Source organism: Athene noctua, chromosome 4, assembly GCF_965140245.1.
Source record: "Athene noctua chromosome 4, bAthNoc1.hap1.1, whole genome shotgun sequence".
In the NCBI taxonomy this organism is placed as follows: Eukaryota; Metazoa; Chordata; class Aves; order Strigiformes; family Strigidae; genus Athene; species Athene noctua.
This window is the reverse complement of record NC_134040.1, coordinates 34291318-34318721: the sequence shown is the minus strand read 5'-3', so window position 1 is coordinate 34318721 and position 27404 is coordinate 34291318. Positions and strand designations below refer to the sequence as shown.

Below are 27404 nucleotides of genomic sequence, written 5' to 3'. Positions count from 1 at the left end.
CCAAATGCAAATGTGAAATAAAGTGTTAAAAAAAAAAAAGTACTGTTTGGGCAATGAAGCAGTAGGATCAGCCCAGTTCATTTACACCCTGTACTCTGGTTTTACATTATTAGGTAATCTGAGATAAGGTATGAGGTAGAAGTAACACACACAAATAAAAATGTAGGATTCTTAATGTTCCATTATAAACAAACCAAGTTTATGGCACAACGTTTGCTTTACAGATTATATAAAATGTTTATTAGGAAGTAAAGTGCTCAGTTTTACAGATCAATAACATTCTTGATCATTGTAGAAGACTTGCATAATTAACAGCTTCCTAATAAGACCAAACACTGTACATTACTATGCAAAAACCTTACCTTTGTAATAAATGACAAATAACATTATAATCTAAAGTTGAAAAATGAAGTAATAAAATGTTTGTAACATTTGTCAAGCGGCCACGCACTTACTGAAAGGCCCACTGTCAGCACACACGGGTACCCCATGAAAACTTACTGCACTTCAAGATGAAGTTTGTCATTAAGTAACGACACGTTACAGAAATATACCTCCAAAAATACAGCTATGAATACCAACATTTTCATAATAAACATATACTACAAATAAAACATGAACTGTGTGACTGCATTTACATTTTGAAAGACATGGTTTTTTACAGGAAAACTATTTAAAACCATGCTAACAGGCTTAGTTTTGCTTTCTTTCTTGCCAAGAAGGCCTGACCTCACCAACATAGATGACCACCAGATCACTTCCACACACTCCCCCAGTCCCTGCTGCCACAAACCTCAGCATGCAACCTGCTTTACAGACCACAGGCACAAACCTTAACGCAGCTGATAACTGGACAATTCAAGTTGGGTCACTTGGCCAAAGTCATTGATTTTAAGCACCTGATTAATTTAAATGCTATCTTGGCATTTATATAACCCTTGACCCCAGAAACTCAACATCAGTTACACATTACACACATGTAATTAGTTAGCATGCCTCAAAGTTTAAGCTGTAAATGTCACATACCAACACACTACACTTTTTGAATATTAATATAAATCCATGTTTATTTAAATTGCTTTGTATTTTATTTTTTATTTTCCTTGCACACCAGCTGGCCACGGGTACAGCTAGTGTTGCTTTGGTTTGTTTAAAGTCAGAAATGCCAGTTCAACACTGAAAAGCTTTCCTCAGGAAGGTTTCCAAGGTCCAAAAACTTTCAATCAAGGCAAGAAAAAGCTTAGTCTATGCGTCTCTCATTTTACACAAAAGCCCTAACCACTGCGCTGTGTGCCGTTCTGGGAAGCTGACAGGGTCTCTTGTGAAAGAGTATGAATTTCTTCCTAGGACAGGACAAAATAACCCACAGAAAGAAAAAAATACTTCACAAGAATCACTACCTGTTTTCCCACGTCATTCTGTTCTCAAGCCCAAAGCTACTAAGAAATTCCAATCACCACACTGAACTGCTTCCAGCTCCAACTTATGTTATGAGAAAGCATATCCACAGCAACTTTAATTAGACTTAAAAAATAGGGAAAGGCATGAAGTCTATTTAGTTTTAACAAGTTGTCTGGTTAGAGGGAAGGCTCTGAGTCATTACACATCCAAGCAATGCAGTGGTAAGAACATATGCAAGATGTACGCTTTGCTTAAGCAGTACTACCATCAGAATGAGGTGCTGACCCCTGGCAATAACAGCTTTTTGAAATAAAAAACACCAACATAACATATACATGCTACTTATACTTTGTTAAATATGCATTTTTTTCCTCTATATACCCTACTAATACCTAAGACGTGTTTGATTATGTAGCGTTATGTTTTCCTTTATGCCAGCTCTAAGTCTTTAAATTCAAGACAACTGTTATCTTCAGGAAAAAAAAGTACAGTTGACAACCTCCCTCCTACACCAGCATTCCATGTATGGAAAAATCTCACCAGGCAAAACTACAAACACTATGCCTCAACGCTTTCTATAGAAAACCCATGTCATGTCAGTGTTGCATCTACTTCCAAAAACCAAAGCTCCTATGACACAGAAAAACAGAGGAAATTAAATACTAAAAATCAGTGATTACACTACAAACACCTTCCCAAAGGAATCATGTGCTGCACCTCAGCAGAAAAGCGTATGTAGAAATACATCTAATAATTTTACATGCAGTTCTGTTAAATATAAATACAGGCTACATAGTCAAGACATGATTAGAACTTGATAGAGCACGTGATCAGATTTTCCCAACTGTCAGCAACTTCTCTGCCCCCTTCCCTGTAACACCCAAGGAAGAGAGTTAGTGTTTTTCAATTTTGCGTGCTTTTAAATAATGTATTTTCTGCAAAGTAATTATATTTAATGAAGAATCTGTGGATTGTTTATCCCAGGAATACTTAGATCATGAAAACACAGCATTAAAAGATGGGTACTTTGCAACAAAAGCTGAAAGTGGTTATGCTAGTTGGGTGTGAAAAGGCAGTCCTTAAATGTTACTTTTGAAGTGCTAATGAAATGCAAAACCACAGAAAGTGTACAGTTTCTATTAGAGAATAATGTGATTTACAGTTGTACAAACTAAGTGCACTTTCTTCTGTTTAAAAAAATGTAGTGTTTCTCAAAAACAGGAAAAAATTAGCACTTTAAGTGAATTAAAATGTTAGTACACCAAGAATAACTCATAAAAATAGACAGAATCTCATAGTAAAAATGTGTGCTATTTTATCACTTCAAAAAGTGTCAGCTGTTATAATGAATGAGACAATAAACTCATGCCATCTTCTTTCAAAAATTGCTTTTAAAAGTATTTTAAAAACACATTTTCCAATAGAAAGCAGAAAACTTAGAGCCCTTCATTTGAGCGTTTTAGCCATAGCACATTATTCTGTCTGAGACTTGCTGCCCTCATGAAAGTGTCCCCCATAATACATGCATGGAATCAAAATTCTGTCCAGGCAGATTTTGTCCCACCTGGTTTCTATTCTCTCTCCTTCATTTTCATTTCCAAGGCTGACAGTCTCACCACTGGTAACCTGAATGTGACACATGGCTTACATAGGTCTGAAAATGCCTTATGAAGAGAATATTTACTTTAGCCCAGCAGTGAAAACTGTCCTTAGTGGTCTGATCACAATGACCATGTCATGCTGGGAAAACAGTGGAGCGGTGTGTATTTGTTGGCTTAATACTGACCTGAAGTGTTCAGAATCACCTACAAGGTTAACTCTACATGTGGATGTTATTCCCCCCATTTCCTCCTCCCCCATCCACACCATCCGACTGGGAGGAAGATGGCCGAGAGTTCCTGGAACGCGGCTGGCCATTCAGTCCCAGCGGCGTTCCCAACCGATGGCTCATTTGGGATGCCGTATCATCAGATTCCCATCGCTCCAACTCCTCTCGCACAAGTCGCTCCATTTGTTCCCTGTGGATTTCATTGTCACGACCCAGTCTTTCATCCTAAACAGATTAAAAGACAGAAGCTGGAAGCGCAGCTTCCAAACCACAGTCGAAGCAAAACCCTATGGGAAATTCTTACACCGCTCAAGTACTTCCGCAGGCTAGTAGAGAAACACAGCTACTGTAGTAAATTGTTTTCTTTCCAGTGATGCAATGCCCAGGTTGTCACCTTCACTTATGAAAGCACAATTCGTACTACAGTGTCTAATATTTAAATCCATTCCAGAAATGTAAAATATACTGAGCAGAGCATGCCAAAAAGGAAGCCCCATCTCAAAAATGAAGCAGAATTATTGGCTGGAACAACCGTAAGAGGGCAGCAGCAAGTCTGACCTACATAACCCACCAAGACAGTCTGCCTCACTCACCCCTTAACAGCCCTGTTCTGGCTGTTCTTGCCCCATCAGGAAGCCTGACAGGTTTTAGCGTCCACAGAAATAAGACATTTATCTCACTGGCCACTTCGAAAGGGCCCCTCAAGAAAGAGGAGGTGGGAGGGGAGGCAATAGAAACTATATAACCCAGGTGACAGAAGCAACCTGCTTCCACCTGCCACATACAATCCCAAAAACAACACGGGAGAACAGCGGGCTGCACGGGCCTGCTGGGCTGGGTCACCTAGACTCCAGACTAGTCCATAAAAAGCTTTGTATTAATCCCAACAGACACCAAGGGATGAATGAGCTGCTTCAGCATCTAACAACCACCACTGCTGTCCAGTTCAGGGGTTTAAATGGTGCTCTGTTGCCCTCAGTGTAACACAGGTCTGCCATAAGATGGATTGTCATACCTGAAAATTGCATCATGTCCCTAACATTTCATATTTTAATTTTCCTGTTTTCCTAACACAAAGCTGAAAACCCTGAGCCACTGCCAAAGCACCCACCTCATCTTCACCACCACTCCCTCAACCCTCCCAAGCCAAGCAGTACGAGGTAGTGCTAACAGTAATCAAGCCATGCAGGTCATGACCAGACAGGAGAGAGTGGGTTTCTTACTTCTGTCACTCCATCCAGCAGTCTTCCCAACACATCTCTCCTTTTCAGTTTGGCTCTCTCCATTGCTTCAAGCTTTACAATAACTGCGTCGATCTTGGAGACAATACTGCCGATAGAATGCTCCATGCGATCGACCCGCCTCATAAGTCTGAGGGCAACAAGTGTGAGCTTCAGTGACTCTGACATTTCTGACTTCTAGTTCGTCAACAGAGCAGACAAGGATGAGACAGCACTTAAATTTGAGCACACATCCGACTTTCCACAAATGAGCCAAGGAAGGGGCAAAGTACACAAGAGCAAGAAGGTAACACAGGAGCAAAGCAGATGGGAAAAAAGTACATATTCCACTCTGTTTTCCCTGCTTTTTGGGCATCCTCATCAAAATTTGTTGGTACTCAAATTCTTCATTCACCTAGGGTTGCTATAATTAATTAATATGGAGAACTAATTTAGACAAAATACACACTCACAAGTAACTTAATCTTACTAAAAACAACAGCTGAAGTTCTCACTGAGGCTAAAACAACCTCAAGGTTTTACTAGTAAAAAACCTAGAAAAGTCTTCTGGGATTACTGTAGCATGACCATTTTCTTTGTCTTTTTAATGACTAGGTTTTAAGGACAGAGGGTTTTTTGTTGGGTTTTGTTTGTTTTGATTTGGTTTTGGTTTTCTAACCAATTCCCATGACCCTCTCTAAAGTACTTCTAGTTCAGATAATACTTGAAAGCTACTAAAAGGAGTGACTTAAGCACCTTAAAAACACATAATTTGCTTTTTATGAACAATTTGATTAATATTCAGAGTTATAGGAGAGACTACTATATAACTGAAAAAAGAAAACCCACAAGGCAAAAATAAAACCCACAAACCACCATGCAGATTCGTTCCCCTTAGAAGAATAAACTTACACTTGGAACTCTTCATAGGAAACTCCACTAGAGCTGCTGCCCCTCCTCCTGGAGCTGTGCCCACTATCTTCATCCTCATCCTCCTCAGAGTCATCCAAGCTCCGGGGGAAGCTGCGGCTGCTCAGAGGACGTGGCAGAGAGCTCCTATCCATGTCCAGATCCTCCTTTGTGAAAACACAATGCACAGACAGATACGATGTAAAGACTTTCACCTGTACATGGGGGATGGAGGTATCAAGGTCAGAGACCTCCTGACCTCCATCAGCTCCTCCTTGTCTTTTTACAGTTTGGCTCAGCCAACTGGCCAGGGATGAGCGGAAATGTGAAAGGAAACAAGAAGACTCTTCTAGGGCAGCCAATCAGCGCGGGGAGAAGGCTGGCAGACAGCGCTGGTGGCATACCACTCCTAACGCTGATCTCACCCTCTCTTTCTCCAGGTCATCTCTCATCTGCTGATGCTCATGCTCTGTCAATTCCTGGTCCCCATCCTGGTCATATTTGGTAAATATTGCTTCAATTTCTGCATCTGTGTGTCCCTTCCTGAAAAGGCAGTAAAACCAGTTCCCTTACTGTCCATTTTTCAGATGCTGAATGAACTTAAAAAGTATTAGAAAAACAATTTCCTCCAAACAGACTTTCATCCCCAAGCCAAAGGCACGACTGATCCCAGTACTGCCTATAAACTTCACATCACTGATGACAAAAAGCTCAGCCCTCACCTTTCATTATCACAAAACTCTCCTAGACTGCACCCTGCTCCTTCACAACCACCTCTTTTATACCTCCTTGTTCCCCTTTCCTTGGGACTCCTGTCTGTTCACTGTCCTGTGGTAGCTCTCATAAACATTACTACTTCCTCAGAGGCTTTCGATCTCTCCTTCCTCACACACTTTTCCCCCCACAACACAGCAACTCAAGGAGGTTGGGCCCCAGAGCACCAAATCCTTTCTCTGGTGTTGGATGCTGCCCCACTGCAGTAACACCAGCCATAGTGCAGACTCCACTGGCCAGAGCTCAGTAGACCTCCTTAGTTAAGACTTCACTTCCGCCTCAAACTGACCACTCTTTTCCCATTCTTCTCCTTCTGCAGTTCCATGCCAGAGTTTGGATTTTCCTTTCTGCAATGCCTGCAGACCCATATGTAAAGATTGGCTGTTTGTTTACATAAACCTCCCAGCAGACACTGGAAAGCACTTGCTTTGTTGCCCACTAACCAAAAGAACTCAGCTGTGTTGCCTTTACTCATATTAGCATACCCTTGACAAATCACAGAAATGAGAGAAGCTTGCATCAAAGACTTTGAACACTACATGTCTCTAGGGATACTATTCAAGATAAGAAGTAACAGCTTCTTTACCCTTTTAGATCTTGCCGGAGTTCATCAAAATTTAGTTTTCCCCCACCTTGTCTCAGACTTTCTGAAATGTCATCGACAGTAGTTTTCTTCAATTTAAGTTTGATCATGGCTTTGTTGTAGCCCTAAAAGAAAAAGTGAAATTTTGTGTTTTACTTGTCATGAAATGTTAACACTTGATTTCTAACAACTTTTCTGATTACAAAAATCAGCTAGCGCACACTATCATTCAGTGTGTTCCAAAAGTCCTGCAAGAATTTGTCTTTTCCTCCAGTTTATCCATCTTTTATTTCAGCATTTAAATGGGCAACATACAAATACCTTCCTTCACTGTTAGAAGTAAGGCTTTCATCATTCAATTTGAACTGCAGGTCAGTAGGAATGGAGTATTTTGTCCCAATAAGACAACTCTGGCAGTTACTGGCAGTTAAGTGACAGTTTTAAACAATGCTGACAAAACAGGTACAACCTTCTGTGGTCATTTTGCTTATCTTCAGTTGTAGGAATGACTTTTTTATTTTTAAAAGTCCTCATCCCCACAATGTACTGCTTTTCATTTTTTCTCTGCTCTGTTTTAATAACCAGTTTCTAATGTTTAAACTCTGAGTTACTGGTTATGCCAAGTATGTGTTTAGACATTTCTGACCATGGTACAGCACCACATCCATGCCAGAGTGCATGGACATGCACATGTTTTCCCTAAACTGGGATTCAGGTCAAGTTCACCTTACTGGCAGCTGCCCCTGGGAGCTCCTAACACATTATCCAAGACTTGCCTCATCTTACTGTGCCTGAAACAAGGTAATTCCGAATTCTGTGCCCAAACGAAATAGCAGTGTAGCTTCACCAGTTCAGTATTTCTGCATGTATCTAGACAGACAAATCCTAATGTCACATTCAGTAGGCTGATCATTCAATGCAGTCTCAGATGACTAAGACACATCACAATGGAAAATTCGAATTAATTTAATTTACACTCGGCTCAGATTCATTTATTAAGAGATGTGTATTTTCATCAGCTGCTGCCAGCTTTACATTGCACAGCTTGTATAGCATTTTATGCAGATGTGGGGAATGAGATGTCCTGAACAAAACATGACTTTTACCTTCCTGATAAGGTCAGACAGTTCCATTTCTGCCTTCTGTTGTGCCATATCCGATTTGACTTCAGAGTATGTATCATTGATAATGGCCAAAAACATGTTCTGTTCATGAGAAAAAAATAAGCCCACTTAAAAATTTCAACAATTCTGAGCCCTGCTACTCCTATGAACTATATATTAATTTTTTTAAAAGGTCCAGGAGAAAATGGGGGACTGTTCAAAAAGCATCAGGGACTTAAGATATATGCCAGTGCATCATATTTCAATAAGAACTTTTAATCAAGACTACTGGTTATTAACATAATTGGAGAATTTCTTTCCACAGAGGGTTCATGCCTACACACAGCAGCTGCAATAAACCATGCCTGTTTAACACGATATGTTTGAGTTCAGCCTTCTACATGCAAGACCAAACTTACACAGATAACAACGGTGAATTAATCTAGGCAACACATCTGGCAACAAAGATGCCTGAGGAATCAAGTTAACTATTCATCCTGTAATAACCAGCACAAACACAAGGTTCTTATCTAGTTACAGCTCTGCTTGCATTTCAGACTAAAGGTAAATACAAAAGCAGCTTAAAATCAGACACTTGGCACGTATGCCACCAAATCTGAAAAGAGTTCGGTCACTTGTTCAGACAAAAGAGAAAAAAAAACCTGGTCTCACTACCCCTGTGCCAAGCATATAATTTACTTGAACCACACTGTCATTACTGAAAAGCTCCTGCTGAACATGGAGTAAACATGACTGAACCGCAAGCTGGACATGCAAGTTCAAAAAGAATTACTCCATTTACTGGCACGTTCAAGGTGGCACTCTTATGCAGAAAGGCAGTGTTAGTCTCTTATTTCCTCATGGACTTAAAATGCTTTAGGAGAGCAATCCTCCAATGCTGTATCTTTATGCATTCTTGCCCAACACCAGAGAAGGAAGAGGTAACTTGACTACTGTCTTCTGCTTTCAGCTGCCCAAGATTAAGAGTTGGTACTTTCTGCACATCTTTCCTAACTTAGTATCCAGGTCTCAGGCTGTTCTCAAGGAGCTTACAGCAATGTTTCACTCCAGCCAAATGACAGGATGTGCAGATATTAATAAGCACACCAATTACAGCCAATAATTTGGATAACCTGCTGTGCCTTCACACTACAGTGCTTTTCTGCTACACCTTAGAAAAAAATATTTCTTTCACTTGCTGGACACTACCTCTGCTCCTCTGTATTTTGTGAAGTGCTTTAAAGCAAATACGAAACCCACTTCATGTGCTTCTTCGGCCAGAGTGACCCATATGTTACTTTCCTATTGACTGTTGGTCCATCTCACTGAACACTTGAGATTCTCTTCCTTACTAGAGAACAGCCAAGATGAAGTCTTCTCCTACAATTATATCTGAATGCCATTTCTCCTCTTCTCAAAGACTAATTAAAAACCTCATTAAGTCAAAGGGTCATTAAATAACTCTAAAATGACACAGGACTGCTGTACCGTTTTAAGGTTAGTAAAATCCTGGTTTAATGCTTGCCACCTTACCAAATCACCAAAAGACACACAGTTTGGGGAGTTATCTGAGGATTTCTTGCTTACATAACAGCTTCTGCCTGGTGGTATCATCAGAAACAAAGTTACTGTATATTAATGTCATTACCTAACTAACTGAAAACTACACCCAGGTAGCAGATACTTGGGCTCTTCTATCAACATAAAAAAATTTACTTGGTCTCCTAGGTTTCTAATAGAGGTCTCCTCCCTCTACTTTGTTATATTTTGTTATATAAATTATTAGTAAGACTGTCATATGGATTCAATACTAGTATTAACAGAGAGTCTACAAAAGATGAGCACTCACAATATACTGTTTGAATTTATTTGTCAGACAATTATGTCTACATACTGCCTCTCAGATAAGCTGAGCTGTTAATACTCTTTGACAAAAAGTGTACAGGTAGTCTGCGCTGGGAAGATAAGAAACATGGGGCCCGGCTCTACCCTGGAGAAGGCAAAGAGGACAGAAAAGAGGCCTTTTCAGGCAAACCTGCATATCTGAAAGCTGCTGCACTGCCAACAAATAAGGCTCTTCTAGCAGACGAGCTGTGTATTGTATGTGTGAACTAGGCTGTTGTAAACACAGCCAGCCATGCATTACAACACTTTATAAACTAAAAGCCTGTATGGAACATTACAGTTACTTTTCACCAAAAGATATGGGCTTGCTGTATATGCCAACCAGGCACTATACAGATTTTAGAACTAAAAAATTTTTTATAATAATAGAAGTTTTTTAAAAACCCCCAAACACTATGTGGAGCACTATATGGGAATGACAACACACACACCATGCAAATCTATTTTAAATGAAGAAACAATGAAAGAGTGTAGTGACTGGCCCTGAAACAGTCAGGCCCCTACATGGACTGCACACTCACTATTATCAAAAAAAGCCCCAAGTAGCAGTAAGAATCAAAGAATAAGAGGTGCAAAAATAGCCACCTACCCACCCCGCATAAACAAAAACGTACATACCAAAAGAATGAAGAACATAAAGAACACAAAGGTAGTGAAATAAATTGGTCCCAAAATTCGATTAGCTTCTTCAACCTCTGTGAAGTTGAAGTCTCCCAAAATGATGCGGAACTGAGTAAAGCTTAAAAAACAAAACACATCCAAGAGTTGAAAAAAACCACTTTTGGAGCTGTGCAAGTATTCTCAAACTGTTTTACCCTACCAGTCTGACTGATGGGCAGCAGAGAGGTCCACACTACCGTAATACTTTATCAGGCAAATTCCTCAAGCCCCTCTCTAGGCATAACCAAACTTGCAGTCAGACACCACACACACAGAACAAAACTAGGGTGCTTACTTCTGGCTTTCAGTCACAATTGATAATGGGGGCAACAGGAAGCAGAGCAAACCAGCAATTACCATTGTGAAGCTTTAAGTCCCACTCCTGTCCCTCTCCTATGCCTTCTGCCTTTCGTATAGGCATAGCCCCAACCGTCTCTCCCTCTAAAGCTTGTCTGTACAGAAGAGGCTTAGCACTACACAGCACCATCAGCACACTTCAAGTCTCTCTGATCCTCTAGGCTTTTTGTGACCCTGCCCCAACATAAAGGGGTGGGGGGAAGTCGATAACTAACAACCTGGTAATTACCTCAGTTAGAATCAGGTTATGCTGTACCAAATCAATAAACGGAAAACTGATTAATGACCCTCTATTAAGTCCTATCCCTCTCCTGGATTCCAGCAGATACTTAAAAATTTACTAGCTGGCTAACACAGATTCCATTTGTGAGTCTACCAACTACACATACTATCAGGAACACAGCATTATTATGCATACAACAGTAAGCATTACAAACAGAAGTAAACATATAATCATTCAACTGCTGAAGACAGTTACTGCTTTGTCTAGGAATGTGACCAGCTGTTATAAAAAAAAAAAAACTATGTCACTTCCACCAACCAAAACCTGCCTTTTTTAGCTCATTGATCTAACTAACATATTTTTAATCTCACAGCAAGAGAGTTTTTGAACTAAAAATGTTGCCAAAAAATGCATTTGCTACTGAGCTGCATCAACAGCGATATGTTTGCAGCTTCTCTGTTATGATGGATGTCATACAATTTTAGTCTCTCGATGAGGCAACCAAATCCATTTACTAATATATTGAGAAATTATTTGCATTTTTTATTCTTGTACTTACATGCAGTCCTGGAAAGTGCTGAAGGCATCGATTTGAGTGCCAAAGACAAGATAGGCCAACTGAGCATATGCTAAGAAAATAATAAAAAACATAATAGCAAAGCCAATGACATCTTTGACACAGCGAGACATGGTGGTGGATAACTGACTCATTGTTCTGTTGAAGTTAACAAACTTGAAAAGCTGTTAAAAGAAAAACGACAACTGTAAAGACAAGGAAGACAACAATTTCTTAACACAATCACTCTCCAGCCTTTTACGCATGAGATGTCTTACTGAATTTAACTGGAGACAAAGTCAGTTAATTTACATTTAGAAATACATCACTTCCTAAAAACAGTTTGAAATGTGAAGAAAATTCAGTAAGAATGACAAGGTCTTGGTTTGGTGTGGTGTTTTGTTTGGTTTTTTCAGTCCTCTATTTGGTACCCTGGCTGCAGAGCAGTGTTACCAAAATGCTTCCAAAAGCCTATTTATTTTCAAATGAAGGCATTAGCTATGAAGTAGTAAAATGCAAGAAAAGATCTTGCAGCTGACTGATGTGAGCAGGTGCTTGGACCAGAGACTTCCCAAGGTCCCCTCCAACCTGCATCATTCAGTTATTCTACAGTTCACCATTCTTATAATGAGCCACTTTACTGCTAGAACCATGACACAAAAAATAGATGCAACCTTGTTTTATAAAACAATAAGAGATTACCTAACTTGCTTGATAAACCTAAGTATCAGTTTAGAGCATCAGAGTGGAAATTCAATTATTGATCTCCTATTTTTCCCCATTAGATAGTTTATTAACTAAACGTTCCTTTGCAACTTTATACATACAGAGGACAGGAAAACTGAGTATGGATGCAAAAAGAAGTATCCCTGGAAAGGAGGCAGTAAAACAGAAATTAAGTTTAATTAAAGTAATGTTTCTAGTTTTAAATTAATTGGACTAGCTTTACCAACTGTTCTAATGACTCAGCAGTTTTAAGTGGACTAAATGGGCACAGTTAAACCAGGCTAGAAAAAAAGCAGTACCCAGTAAAAATTACTGACTTATTAATTCATTAATTCAGCAATAATAAAAACATTTGTTTATGTGTCTGTTGTTGACAAAGCACTAGTACTGACTACGTCTTCCAGACTTAGACAAGGGCTGACTAAACCTATGTCAAATTACAACCTTGCTTTTAATCTGCAAGAAGTTACTCCTGTGCTCTGTGGTCATGACTTTCTCACATGATCAATTTTAGGAGAAACATGACTAAACCTCAAATAATGTATCATGCAAAACTCCGAATACTGCTTACATTCTAACGTTAGAATAAGGATGTGTATCTTAGAGTTACCTTAATCCAGACAAAAAACACAGTGACTGCAACAATGTTGTTGAACTGCATCTGCCAATATGCCAGAGGTTCAAAATTGGGGAACAAGTTCTGATCTTCCAGCAGCTTCTTCAGGAGCAGATCAACAGTTGATGTCCTATAGATGCTAATTCCTATAGCTACCACAGAGAGCTGAATACAAAAGAAACAGACAAATATATGAAAGTCGATTAGGTTTTTAAAACAACTTGGTTTAGCCACATACACCAAATAAATTTAAGATATGAGGAACTTTACATTATTTATAACACTACTAATAATGTGAGCTTTAAGTAAAAGCAAATATATTGTTTTTAGGGTGTCCTGACTATAAAGCTAAAGTTTCAAACAGGAAAGTAACAGCTAAAGATTGCACAGAGCCTAGAAAAAAGTCAATGATACAAGCTTCTCACAGTCCTTCAGGGCCAATCCCAATGGCCACTGATCACATCACTGCCAGATGGTTACAGGGACTGGAGGTGGCCTGGTTTCCCCACCTTTCACTCAGAAGTAATTTAATGGCCCAGTGGCTGCTGTTTGAGATATGTTCAGAAACTCTAATTTAGATCCTATCAGGAAATGCATTTCACACTACCACCATTAACTCCTCGACTACAGCCAAATACCTGTGAGCAAGAAGATTTAGAAATCGTTTCCTTCCCACAGTTGAATAGCAAGATGATAGCGAAGCCTAGTGGGCTCAGAAAAAATGAAGCTGTCAGGGAAGGAAATGTAAGAAAAGACAGATGACAACTCAAAAAGACAAAGGTGAACAAGAGTAAAGAGCAGAAAGAAAGCAATAGCCTAAAAGGAACTAGAGTTTCTATGGAGTACAGACTGACCAGTATTGCACAGAAAAGCAATGGCAGAGAAGCTCTAGTTTTGCCATACAGGTAAGGTATTTTGCTTTGACATCTGCAAATATGCTTTTATATTAGTGTAAGTGAACACTTAACCACGTGTACAGTCACAAAGTACATAATCCTAAATTTAAACAATGTCCCTCAGACATTGACCCTTTGTGTGAAGTGAATTTTATACTCACTCGCACTCCAGCGACTGCAAGAGCAAAGCATCTTATTCCTGGCACCGCTGTTAAGTGTAACAAATGGCACACAAACATCCTCCTAACTGGTCCTTCATTTACAAAGAACTGTGATTTCTCTAGATTACAGATACTAACTTCAAGACTTAAAGCTTTGATTTGTCCAAGCCTGAAGATGTGCGTGCAACAGGAACTGTTTCAGCACTGCTGGCTTTGCATGCTTTCAGTAAGCACATCTTGATACAGGTCCAGAGAGAATTGTATTATGCAGCTTTAAATTCAAAGCTCAGATTTTCTGCTGCACCAGGATTACTGATGTGCAACATTGTCCACTTAACCAGGAAGGCATCCCTGATAATTGCTAGTGCTCTACAATTTAGACACTTCTTCAAACTCTGTATTAGCTGGTGAGTATTTTAATACCACATTAAATCTTTGTGGTTCTTTTAAACATGCAAATCCCAGTCCCATTCAAGTGCAAATCACTACTTGAAAGCAGATGATTTGCTTACTTGAAAGCCACTGCAATGATCTGTATCAGATACAGAGAAGAGAAATGACGGTGGGTTTGTTATGTATGTTTGTTATTATGTACCCATAATGGCTGTACCCCTATAGACTTATAGACAAAAACTGAAAGAGTATACTGAACAAATACTCTTAACTTTTCACCTGGATGTGAAGGTTGAAGCCACCGAAGACAGAACAAGCAAATTTGCAAAACACACCAACATTACAACACAGACTAAAACTGTTTTATTTGGACTGAACAGCCCAATAGTCTGTAAGTATCCTTCCTAACAATAGCCCTATCCCTTGAACCCACAAGAGGAATACCGACTCATTAATGTCTCCCACAAAGTACATTTCAGAAAGATTTTAGCCATATTATAAAAATTACTTACCACAATGATAAGGACATCAAGGCAATTCCAGAGACTTCTGAAATAGTGCAGTCTATGAATGTGGATTTCTAAGATCTCTTCCACCATGTAATAAAGAACAAAAAGACAAAATGCCATTTCACAGGCTGCCAGGAAAAAATCAAAAGTGGAGATGTAGTGAATCAGCCTCACTGGCTGAAACTGCCAAGATGTAACAAGGCCTCCAGTCGCTGGGAACTCCACTAACAACCTGCGTTCAGAAAAAAAGACAAAGAAAAAAAATTTCATTTACACAGCATTGATGAAAATCACTATTAAAAGACATATAGATATATTTACATAATTATTTAATAGAACAGGGAAAAGCCCACATATGATTCAGAGAAGACACTACATAGAACAGGTATAAACCTGACTTCACTCAGTTTTGACTAAAATGCAAAGCATTTCAGGAACAGCGAGAAAACCGAGACAGAAAGACCACCTTCACCTGCATCTATTCCATGTTGTCTAAAGACTGATGTTGTATATTCATGTATTTACTTTAATAAGCCAAGTCACTACAGCAGTTGCCCACAAACTGCACCCAAGGCATTGCAGCACCAGGGAAGTCAGAACTGCCTCCAGCTGGTGAGCGCAGCTGCTAAGTGGAGTCCCACTTGTTTGACAGCAAGGCATGCCACTTTGTCACTTTTATACAAAACATACCCTGACCCACATCCTCAAAACAAAGCCATCACAAGAAAACCCCAACCCTACAACCTATGCTATGCAATTTGAACACTGTTGTGGTTCTGTTCATACCTGACAACACAAAATAGGTTGATGTTTGCATTGTATACAGAGAAATCAATGAAAGCTGCTCTGGTGCCTCTATCCAGCCACAGGTTCTTCTTAAGACTAGCAATCTGCACAGCTGTCACTTCTCTGGTCCTTGAGAGGTCTTGGTAATAACCAGCCCCACTGTATGTGGCAATCAAGCCCCAGTGGCTGCTCCCATTCAAATCCTTCTCGTTGGTGTACGTCCAGCTAGTTCAGAAGTAAGTAAAACAGAGCACATTAGTCTTTCCACTTTCAACTTTTTTTTTTTTTGTTAGGTTTTGCTGCTGTCTGTTCTGTTAATTCTGATTTCATTTAAGAGGTACTTGTAGAAAGTTCTGATATACCCTGGAGAAAGAGCGCACAAAGTTCCTTTGACTAACATTACAAAATTAAGACAGGCAGATTGGTCACAAGTATATTAATTGTGAAAAGAAAACATATCTATCTACTCACTTAAAATTTCTGTCCTCAGGAAAAGAAACAAAAATTGCCAGTTACATAGTTAAATTCCACCTCCAAAACCTTTTACAGTTCAAGTCACACATGGTCCTCCAGGAGACGCAATGCTATACCCATTTTTAGCCAGGGAAGACAACTCAGTGAAACCCACTGCAGTAAAACCAATCTGGAATTACAGAACAGGTGCTCATGAGCTGCAGTGCTGCACTCAGACCGCAGTGTGTCTCCCATGTGTAACAGATGCCAGTGGCACAACCACAGCACCTGAACTCCAGTGGATCAAGAGCACAGTCCTCTCTAAGTTCCGTGAGGTTTCTCCACGAGCAGAACTGGCAGCTGCTTTGGATTTACCTGGCTTTACAGACAGAACACACAGCAAATGCAGAGTTGCCTCTGCCAAGTGACTTACTGTGTAATTCAGCATAACCCAGGTCAGGGGAAAAAAAAAAAAAAAAGTATTTGTTTACAGGAATACTACATACGCTGTTCCATTTCGAAGTCCAAAAGGAGCAGTATCTTCATTAGCTACAGAATACACATCATAGCAGTCTTTGATTTCATCCTTTAAATCTTCAGGTATCGAGCATGAGCCATTTCTCACTTTCAGCTGCCTAATGCGAGGCACTCCTAGGAGCAGGTTTTCATAATAAATGAAGCTTTTGTTTTCTGCCATGGTTTTGTTGTTGTACCACATCTCCCAGTAAAGACCATCCAGCAAAGGACCTTCTGTAAACTGGGGAGGAAGACAGAGTTTTAGTTTGTATGTTGCCAGCACTGTTTTTATAGGTCTTCATTCCATGGATGTGTCAGAATTGTAGTTGATAATTTTTCTAACCTCAGTCCTTACTGTTACTTGTCCTCCAAAGACATCTCACAATGTTGCCCTACCCTAACCCACTAGCAATACCTGGGTTCTAAACTTTCGCATATTAGAGGCCTGCTTTGTTCCATAGCTTTGACACCATGCATATAGATCTTCATGCACAAACACTACAGCATTAGAAAAAAGTTCCTGCAGGTTAAATTTACAGGTCATGACAGGACAAATGCATCTCAGCAACAGAGAGAAAAATTGGTTTTAGATTACCTTCCAGAAGTCATCCATTGTGGACAAAGTTTTGAAATCAGTTTTCTCCATTTTTGATACAGGTGTTTCCAGGAAGAGCTGCGACATAACCCTTGTGTAATAGTACATACTGGAGCTCACTGTCCCATAAGTCACTGCAAAAGATTTAACAAGGAGTGAGAGGTAAAGGCATGGGGGAAAAGAAGAGAAGAAAAGAAGAAAGAAAAAGAGTATTTTGCTTGTTGTGAATACATTAGGTTGTATTTGTACAGATTTTGCACTGAAAGGTTTTAAGTTTCAGAATAAAAAACCCCAAACACATCAAGCAGCATTTGCCTATCACCTGCAATTAAAATACAAAAATCAGTGAAGAACAGATTGATCAATCAGTTTAAAACACTCCTGAAAAAGTTTAAAAGTACTCCTTCCAACACCTCATTCTATTATTAATGCTTATACAAAACCTAACTTCAAGAAAAACAAAAGCATGTTTCAGCATCCTGAAGAAAGGCAGCTAGTGCCTTATTAGTTGACTTAGGCTATCCCAGACATCCATAGATAGCTGGCACAGATGGCACAAGACCTCAGAAAAACTGCCCTGTTTGAGCAGATAATGATGGTCAACCAGGATATCACGGGGCACTGTGAATGACATTAGCCCCTGACAATTAGACAACAAAACATAAACACATAAAGCAATGTGTTTTCTGTAGCAACTGGAGAACAAGAACTATTTTTAATACTTCTGCTGTGACACATGGAATGTATCGCATGACTATGCAATACCTGGATTCTCTCTAAATATGTAATCTCAGAAACACAAGAGTACAAGAAATGCCCGTAGCATTTAGCTTGCACTGGAAAGCTCTCTCCCAGGACACGCCAAGACACAGCACAGTCTGCCCCATAGTTATCACTTACGTGTAAAATCAAAAAGGATAGTACTTTAAAAAAATACTAATGAATTGGCAATATCTGTAGATATTTAATACACTATATTTTCCTTTATTCTGTTATCAAAAATCATTTTCTATAGCAAAACAAATTGTTAACAGCCTGTAAACTTTTCCCACTGAAACCAACTTTATTTTCCTTCCAGTCCCTCTCTGCCACACCCCTCCTGGTTGTACAGCATACCGGCCACAAGCAGTCTGAAACTACTTTGTCCATTAAGTGAGGACTCCAGAAGGAAAAAAAACATGATATTTAGTATATAACCATACTTGCAGTACAACACGAGAACAGTTGTGTCAATGGTACAAAGTTTTGGGGTTTATTAATAGTTCTGCTTCAGACAAGCAAGGCAGGCTTGCTCTTGGAGCCAGTCTACCAATGGGGTTTTGCATTTGCTTTTCTACTCCAAGTTTCTCTCTCACAAAAAATAAGAAAATCGCCTTGTTCTATTACAACTGATCATAAACGACAACTTAAGTGTCACTGACATTACAGGCATAAAGAACAGAACTGCCCACGCTAAAACTGGAGGATTGAAACACATGTGATTAGTGTCAGAACAAGAGGGAATGGCTTTAAACTGCAACAGGGGAGGGTCAGACTGGACATTAGGAAAAAATTTTGCACAGAAAGAGTGGTCAGAGAGTGGAATAGGCTGCCCAGGGAGGGGGTGGAGTCCCCATCCCTGGGGGTGTTTAAGGGTCGTTTGGATGAGCTGTGGGGGGATGTGGTGTAGGAGAGAAGGTTGTAAAGTCGGGCTGAGGGTTGGACTCAGTGATCCCAAGGGTCTTTTCCAACCTGAATTATTCTGTGATTCTATATCAGCTTTCTAAAGATACACTAACTTAATACATACAGATTTTGTTGTCATTCTCCCTAGTAACCAAATAAAACATCTACTTCACATCTCCACAGAAAGTTCTACTTCGCACTGTCTTGCTAATCTTTATGCAAATATATGAACATGCCTCATTTTGACTATTAACTCAAAAACCCCTTTAGATCTTGAAACAGAATTGTGTTACAGTTTCAAGTTCCCAAGGCCAGAAAAGGCGGCTGTGCTCAGAACCATTACATTACACCAGCCATAACTGTGTGACGCCTGTGACAAACATCTGTACTATCTGTACTCCAGCATCACGAAGGCTCTTCGCTCTGAAAAAAGAGCAAACTCAGTTCAGGTTGCTTTCTTAAACTCTGTTTGAGTCCAGGAACATTGTTGTGTATGAGGCTAGAGATCCATCAAAGCTCCTCACTTAAGTCTGTATTTAGTAGAATCTGCTAATATTATCTTCAGAGTTGGTTCTAGAGCACCTACCTCAAAGCAGCCACCTACCTGAAAGCCAAATAAAATAATAATTAAAAAAAACAGTAGGTTGAACGTTACTCTGTTCTGTGTTCTGTAGTGTTACAATACTTCACATGATATCACAGACAATAAAACAAATCATGGAAGTCTCCAGCTATGATCCATATACACTTGAGTGTATATAGGCTACAGATGCGTTTAAAACATCCAGCACCACGAAAACACAGATTATCAGATATTCCTAAGTAGCTAGCATTATCTCTGCCTTTCCAGCTACTATCAAGAACATCTATTCTTAGAATGACCTGTACATAAGCTTGGTGATAAATCCAAAATTTGGTGATGTTAATTTAATTTTTTTGTCCTAGATGACCAATGCTTCACATTTAACAGTTCTCTTCAGTGATTTCAGAATGTGTAGCAGAACCATTACACTGTGGTAAAACATTAAAAAAACATGCTACCTTAAAACAAAAAGTATATTATCATCCTGCTTAAAGGTTCAAAACTTATTAAGGCACAGAAAGTTGCAGTATTTTCAATCTCAAGCAACAATCCACGTGCAGAATCAGGAGGAAGATTTAATTCCAAATATCTGCCTACACATCTGCCCATTAATTCTTCTCCAACATCACTGAAACAACCTTCATTCTGGAATCACAGAGAGAAAACAGATAGTAAGGAAATGGATGCATTAATGCTGAACAGTACTTACGGACACACAAGACCACAAGGAAAATCATGTATGTAACCAACTCCCGTAAAACACTTTTTAGATATCGCTCTCTGCTGGTGTTGCTTTCTTCCATGAGTCTCGTCCCCCACAAACCTTAAAAGGAAAACATATATAAAGATGTACACAGATGTGAGACCCCTCTCTGCAGTGCTGTGTCCAGCTCTGGAGGCACCAACATCAGAAGGACACGGACCTGTTGGAGCAGGTCCAGAGAAGGCCACAAAGATGCTCAGGGGGCTGGAGCAGCTCCCCTGTGAGGACAGGCTGAGGGAGTTGGGGGTGTTCAGCTGAAGAGAAGGCTCCAGGGAGACCTTAGAGTGGCTTCCTAGTACTTAAAGGGGCTACAGGAAAGGTGAGATCAGTGGGTGTAGAGATAGGATAAGGGGGTAGAGTTTTAAACTGAAAGAGGAGAGATTTAGATTAGATATGAGGAAGAAATCCTTCCCTGTGAGGGTGGTGAGACACTGGCACAGGTTGCCCAGAGAAGCTGTGGCTGCCCCCTCCCTGGAAGGGTTCAAGGCCAGGTTGGACGGGGCTTTGGGCAGCCTGGGCTAGTGGAAGGTGGCCCTGCCCATGGCAGGGGGTGTTGGACTGGATGGTCTTTAAAGTCCCTTCCAACCCAAACCATCCTGTGATTCTGTGTCTGATACTAGATACTCAAGTGACATGAACTCAGTGGTTTGAAAGCTTAACCTATGTCATGCCTGCTGCAGGTTCTTCTATGGATTTTAAACTGATCTAACTCCAAGACAGAACAACTACTTCTGTAGGCTGAATGGGGCCTGAGGCATATTAGCTATTAATGAGATACCATAATACTTCAGTAAAAGCTCAGCAGAACTCTAACAGCATCTCCTGCAGATTTGTCAAAGCGTTGCCACTTAAACCCACAAGGTATAAAACCAGATACAAGTATACAAAGACTCACACAGTTCAAGAAATGAAGTGCAGTATTTTGGGTTTTTTCTAAATGTGAAAAGCATTGTTAGATGAGTGAAAATGCAGGTTCAGTATTGAATCTTTATTAGTAGCCTTTAACTTTCTACCTGAAAGGGGGATATGTCAGTCAAACACATTTTTAAAGAAACAAATTGTAACTCAAATAGGCAAGACATGTCCACCAGAGACACAGCAGGGATCTTGGTGAGTATACATGATTTCTTTCCCTGCACAACAAAAGAGTTATTATTGAAACATTAGTAGCAGCCTAAATGAGCAACCTATGTCTACCTGTCAAACTGGGCAATTTCATTAACTGAACTACTTCTGTCTGTTTTTTTCCATTTCACATTATACTTGATTTTCTGAAGACAGAGTAAGGGAAGTTACTGAACTCTGGTGATCCCTTCCAAAAGGGTAACAGAAAAGCAAAAGGATCTTTTAAATGGAGTCTTTAAAAGATGAGAACAGAAAGCAGTTAGTAACCACAATAATTATTTCCTGTGCCTAATACAGAACAGAAAAAAATCTGGGAACAGCTGCTGATACTCAGACCAGAACTGCTACCTTCAAGGAACTTCTCTTCATTTAAGCCTAAACACAGTAAGGTGAATTTACCTTACTTTATGGTGGAAGAGAAAGCATATCAAAATAAAAATTCACTCTTACAGAAGCACATCATACTTCTTTTTCAGGTATTTTAAACAACCAACCTTTTAAATCATCCTTTATGCTCACAGTAGGTAAAAATAAAGTAACCTCAAACTCCCTAGGAAAAAATCTTGGATCCATCAAACATACCACAGTAATTTGAAGTTGAACGGAACAGCAACAAGGGATAGCCAGAACAGTTCAGCTGCTCTGCAACCACTGCTGTAAGACTAAAACGGACAAATCTGCCTGCTGCAGAACCTCATTTGCTAACAAAGAGGTGGGAATAAGGAGGCTCTTCCCTCTACCTGCATATACGAGGTGTATTCAGAAAAAGTTAGATGCCTTTAGAAGCCTTTCAGCTACCACATTTTTAAGTTGTGACCTAACCACAAAGTCAACAAGGAAACTTCTCTTCAATAGGCACAGCAAGCACTGACAGTCTTAGCATTAATCTCTGTTCACACTCCTTAATTAGTAATCTAAAATCTTCACTAGTGTCAGCCCCTGAAACAAGAGCTTTTTCAAAGCTGTTCTTTAAGGCTAAATCTGAAAATTTACAGATAAAGACTGCACCTTTGCTACACAGAATGCCAAATCCTCACCATTAGGTCATTCTTGAAGACAGAAACACAAAAGCATTTACAGAGTCACTAATAAGAAAGAACTCAACAAATTCACCCTCTAATACACCACTACGTTGCACTAGCAACCCTCATAATAAAGGCAGGAAAACATTACGGAAGAGAGGAAGAAAAGGCTGGAACAGCCAGTGAGCTAAGCTGGCGAGAGAGACGAGTCCTGGCTGTCAGCACATTACTCACCAATAAGAAATGTGGTGAGCAGAAAACTTGAAAGCTCAAATTCTGTCATATTAGAATGTTAGAAGTCAGTCAGCAAGGAACAGAAAGTTACATGTGAAGGGAAAAAAAAAAACAACACAACAAAAAAACCAGCACCAGAGACCACACAAAGATATTTAAAATGAAATACTAGATTTGACTGTCAGGCAGCTTAATACTTTCATTAGTTGCCACACTTTCAGGAGATGTGCATATTATAACCCCTTTTTGCCTTATTAGAATATTGGGTTAGATGCATCAAGAACAGTGGTGGTAAGTAGTGCTGGATTTAAGCTGACATCTACTGCAAGCACCAAAAATGTTTCATTTCTAACCTCTATTAGTCATTTTCAGTTCATTCCTTATTTAAATTTGCTATTCATTGACTTTTTGACAGAATCTATGTACTCTTTAATTTAGCAAACAAATCTGCAACCAACAGTTCTCTCATACTCATTCTGTAGCCCAAATGGTTACCCGAAGAGTGTAAGAACTCTTCTGAGTTGTCAAAAAATAATCGTCAAATGCAAATTAAAAAAATAGATGAAATTTCATCTTATAATAAAAAGTCTAGCTTGTTAGGTAACACAGGAAATTAAAATCTTTGTTTACACATATATAAATATATATACATTATATGTATTATATAAATACATGTACTTACATCTACACATATACCTACATAAACATAAAGACAAATTTATGAAGTACAGAATGCACATAAAGCAATTCAAATGTATGTAGAAGTCTTAAATTCTGGAAGGGCTCAAGCCAAGATACATATCACTAACTAACCTGCCTACACAGAAATGCAGATGCTGCAGAAAGAATAGGGCTGGGGGAAGGAGAGGAAAGTGACCCTCAGGCAAAGATGCTTTGTCCCAAAACACCACCACAATACTGTCTCACAATCCTTAGTAATGTACAATTGAAGCCTGCACTAGTTCAACTCAGTAAAAATGTCATGATGCATTCTACACAAAAGTAACAATTAATGAGTAACTAGGAATGATATTTGAAAGCTCCATTTAACAGTAACTAAGAAAGTCTTTCAAGAAATGCCCTACACATGCTCACATGAGGACATAGTAGCACTGGGTGACCAAGTACAGCTCTGAGGGACAGATTATGTTTCCAGCCTAGCTCTTGAAATGGGCTTTGCCCACCCAAACTTTTGATGACTTTCTCCTTAAGAGTTGAACAGTCAACCCCGCCTCTCCCCTTGGCATCTGGGATGTTTGCTGAAGACAACTGCAAAACTAGAGGAACTAAAGGTAATTCAGAAATTCATGCTGGAATCTGAAAAGAATCCACAAAGAGAAAGAACCTAAACCACAGTCAGTCTGAAGTAGATGACTTTCTGTTCACTTTGTAACTCCTGTTACAATCTCCCCGATAGCTGCAATTACCAAAATCCCATTACCTTAAATCCTCTCAGCATTTTTATTTCACAACTGACAGCAAGAAAGGTGTAAGCGGTCATTCATTATCCTTCAGTTGATGAGTAACAACTTGTTTAGCCATAGTAACACTATCACTTCTGATATCCAAATGATTCATCCACCTTGTTGAATTCTGTCTAGTGAAATGTAATTTCATTAAATAAATCTATGCTAATTTTCCTCTGGTCGTCTAGAAATAAAGTGAGTACTGAGGACACCATTTTCCAGTCTTCAAAGTTATCCATGAAATGTCAAAAGAACCGAGTGCTTTTTCCAGTATTAAAACCTCAGCTATCCTTCAAGTGTCCTGTATTAATTTCAGGCTTGAAATCGGCACTTTCAACATGTAGCCCGCAGCAATCACCTTTCTTCAGAAAAGGTTCAATACCTATGCAGTAGGCAAGTACAACACTTTGCAGTACCTTCGCAGCATGACAGTCACACCTAGCCATTTACTGTGGCTTTGAATTAATGGCAACATTCTCACCGAAGAACCAGAAAGGATCCATCTACTCCACTAACGTTAACTACGCTTGCTTATAAACACAAAATGTACACAGGTCAGAAATCAACAGAAACTGTGGATAGTAACCACAGGGATAAATCCACTCTGCACATTCCTAGAACACGAAACCAAGACTTCTCATTTTACAGCTAAAAATAGAATACTACCAGTGTACACTGACTGTCTCAAAACAGCAAGAGGCAGCTTGGTCCATGGCCATTACTGAAAACATTTATTTCTGCTTTCTTGCACTGCAACTTTGCACCACTGCACACTTGATTAATGCAGTGTATTAATACTTGACTGCACACAGCACACACTTGATTAACAGGCTCACACCAAGGAGTGTAAAGAGAACCACACCATATGACACGGTAATATTATGCATTCTTTCAACGGTGGCCTTCATCTTTCATCCTGAAAGCAGAAATTAAAGTGTCAGTTCCTAAACTGGTTATTCTAGCCCAAGATACATTGCTTTTAGGCAGCAGGAGAGGCAAGGGATCCATCTATCAGAACATGGTTAGAATATCTTCTCTGGCAACATCTACCAGATCCTGATGCTGCTGAAGGCTCAGCTGCACTCATTCTGCCCAGCACATCATGCAGCTTCACCAAAAGCCAATTCCTCTTGGTTCTGCTGCTTGCTCAGCTGAACAAGGTGAAAATAAATGGCTCAGAAACCAGCACCAAAATCAGGCCTAGTGTGGATAACCTGTTTTTGAGTATTAACTGCAGAAACCATGACAGAGATGAAACAGTAGCAACTTATGCCAGGACATCACTAAGTCACTCTCACACTCACCTCATGTTCAAAACACCACTATTTTTCACCACAGTTTAAAAAAGCACATACAGGAGGTTCCTTCTCAGCCAGAACTAGTATGAAGGGAGCAGCTGAAGAGTCTACTTAGATAAGAATTTTTATAAGAGGACTTCACTTTACCCATGTGAAGCAGCTCCTTTCCTAGGCATTTATGTATCTCAGCGACAGACTAAACTAAACACACACTTGAAGACTCCAAACAGAGCAAGCGCCAGATCATGCATAACAAATAATTATCACTGATATATTTTCCTGGCCATCCTGGTCTTGTGCTGTGAAGTGACTTAGTTCATTAAACACTCTTCCAATAAAACCTGCTGAAAAGAACACATGCTCTATTCCATAATCTAGGCAAGTCTGACTTGCATCCAAGTAAAACACTGCAATGATCAAGGGGGATTTATTTTGGTGCAAGACATCTTAAGTCAGAGAAATCATTATAGCAAATAATTTTTGCATGCACATGAAAATCAAAGTGAAAACATACAGGATGTACGATAGCCTAATTTACAAGTCCCTGCTTAAAATTGAGTTGGTTTTAAAACCTCTGCTGATGCTCTACCAGCCTGTAACAGTACTACCTATCACTTCAGAAAATTCACATTTATGAATAAGCCTTATTTTCTAAATATGGTTTACTTTTCCCACAGCTTTAAAACTATAAATATTTTGTCTGACATTTAAACAAATTCTATGTTTAAAATCCTCACGATTTTATGCTGACATTTTAAGCTTCTCTGAAAAAGAACTGGGGTTTCCTCGCACATGCTCCCACAATATTGAACCTAAAGAACTCCCCATCCACCATTTTCTCTGCTGTGTCAAATCAAGCCTGTACAGGGCTAGCTCAGCACACAGCTAATGTAGCAAGCTTAGAACAAAACTCCAAATGCTCATTTGATGTGCTCCCACTTGTGCTTCAAACTATGTCCCTGGACACCAGCTGTGCACCAACAGGCAGCTCTCAACAATCGAGGGCAACTCCAAGGCACTGCACAGTACTGCAGAAAAGCAATAATTAATAAAACACCCTCCCAACAACCCCACTCTAAGCACGAATACCATCCTAACCACCTATTTAATAGGACAGAGAATGCTGGGGGGGGGGGGGGGAGAGAAAGAAAAAAAGAAAAAAGAAAAAAACAAGTATTCTGCTCCAACTCTCCAAAGACCTGGTGTTGGGTCAAAAAAAGCCACATGCATCCAAAAATTATATACTGAATATACTGAGTGATACTGAAGGCAGCCAGGACTACGACCGAGGGGGCTGAGAGCTCCAGAGGAAAAGCAGCTGAGAGGTGTGTCTTCATTTGTGCGTGCGGCGCGGCATAACCCGGGCAGGGATCAGAATACGGATGTGCATAAAGAGGTGGGGACAGAGACAGGGGTTAAGATGGGAGACGGGAAAAGAACACGGCCAGGGGAAAAAAAGAGGACAGGTAGCGAAGAGGTGGGTGGACAGAAGGGACTACAACATCATCTCAGAGACGGCCCGCAGGAAAAGGCAGCCGAGCTGTAGGAGCTCGGGCAGGAGGGCCCGAGGCCGAGGGGGGCAGCGGCTCTCACCTCGCAGCCGCCGCGCCAGGCGTTTGGCCCAGGCCGCTCGGTGGGGCGCGGTGCCGTCGGGCGGCACCTGGGAGCAGCCCGGCCCCTCCACCCCGCCGCGCCCCGCCGGGAGCCGCCGCTGCCGCCGCCCGCCGCCGCCCTGACCCGCCGCGCCGCTGCCCAACGACGACGAAGCGCCGGCCGCGGGGCTGCCCCACTCCACGTCCATCTCCAGCACCGGCCCTGCCGCCGCCGCCTCCTCCTCCTCGGGCTCGAAGCCCGGGTTGTCCCGGCTCCAGGCCTGCCGCGAGCAGGCGGAGAGCGGCGGCGACGGGCAGGAGCCGGCCCGCACCGCCTCGCCCAGCCGCTCCAGCTCCAGCTGCTCCCGCCCGCGCCGGCAGCTCCCGTGGGCCGCCATCAGCCCGCCGCCGCCCCTTCCCCGCCCTCCAGCGCCGGCCCCGCCGCGGCCTCCGCCCCTTCCCCGCCCCCCGGCGCCGGCCCGGAAA

The 27404-nt window shown here is 40.6% G+C and overlaps 1 protein-coding gene across 3 annotated transcripts; it reads right to left on the bottom strand.

Annotated features, from left to right (window-relative positions):
- Nucleotides 1-225: 225 nt before the first annotated feature.
- On the bottom strand, nt 226-27320 carry PKD2 (polycystin 2, transient receptor potential cation channel). 3 transcript variants are annotated; one of them, XM_074904974.1, is made up of 15 exons: nt 26920-27320; nt 20128-20241; nt 17171-17304; nt 16566-16816; nt 15607-15831; nt 14824-15052; nt 12856-13026; nt 11523-11704; nt 10342-10462; nt 7822-7920; nt 6719-6840; nt 5784-5901; nt 5362-5525; nt 4453-4600; nt 226-3454 (listed from the first exon to the last, which is right to left on the bottom strand). In XM_074904974.1, exons 1-15 carry the CDS (start codon nt 27314-27316, stop codon nt 3221-3223), a joined length of 2709 nt encoding a protein of 902 aa, XP_074761075.1. In that variant the 5' UTR covers nt 27317-27320; the 3' UTR covers nt 226-3220. The 3 variants fall into 3 exon arrangements, with proteins under 3 accessions (XP_074761075.1, XP_074761076.1, XP_074761077.1); XM_074904975.1 differs by lacking the exon at nt 20128-20241; XM_074904976.1 differs by lacking the exons at nt 20128-20241; nt 26920-27320 and adding an exon at nt 26572-26674.
- Nucleotides 27321-27404: the final 84 nt, after the last annotated feature.

Coding starts and splice junctions, on each gene's coding strand:
- PKD2 (XM_074904974.1), bottom strand. CDS start 27,316: ATGGCGGCCCACGGGAGCTGCCGGCGCGGGCGGGAGCAGCTGGAGCTG. Junction 20,242..26,919: donor CCTGGCGCGGCGGCTGCGAG/GTGAGAGCCGCT, acceptor TTTCCTTTTAAG/GTTTGTGGGGGACGAGACTC. Junction 11,705..12,855: donor TGTTTTTTGTCTGGATTAAG/GTAACTCTAAGA, acceptor TTCTTTTAACAG/CTTTTCAAGTTTGTTAACTT.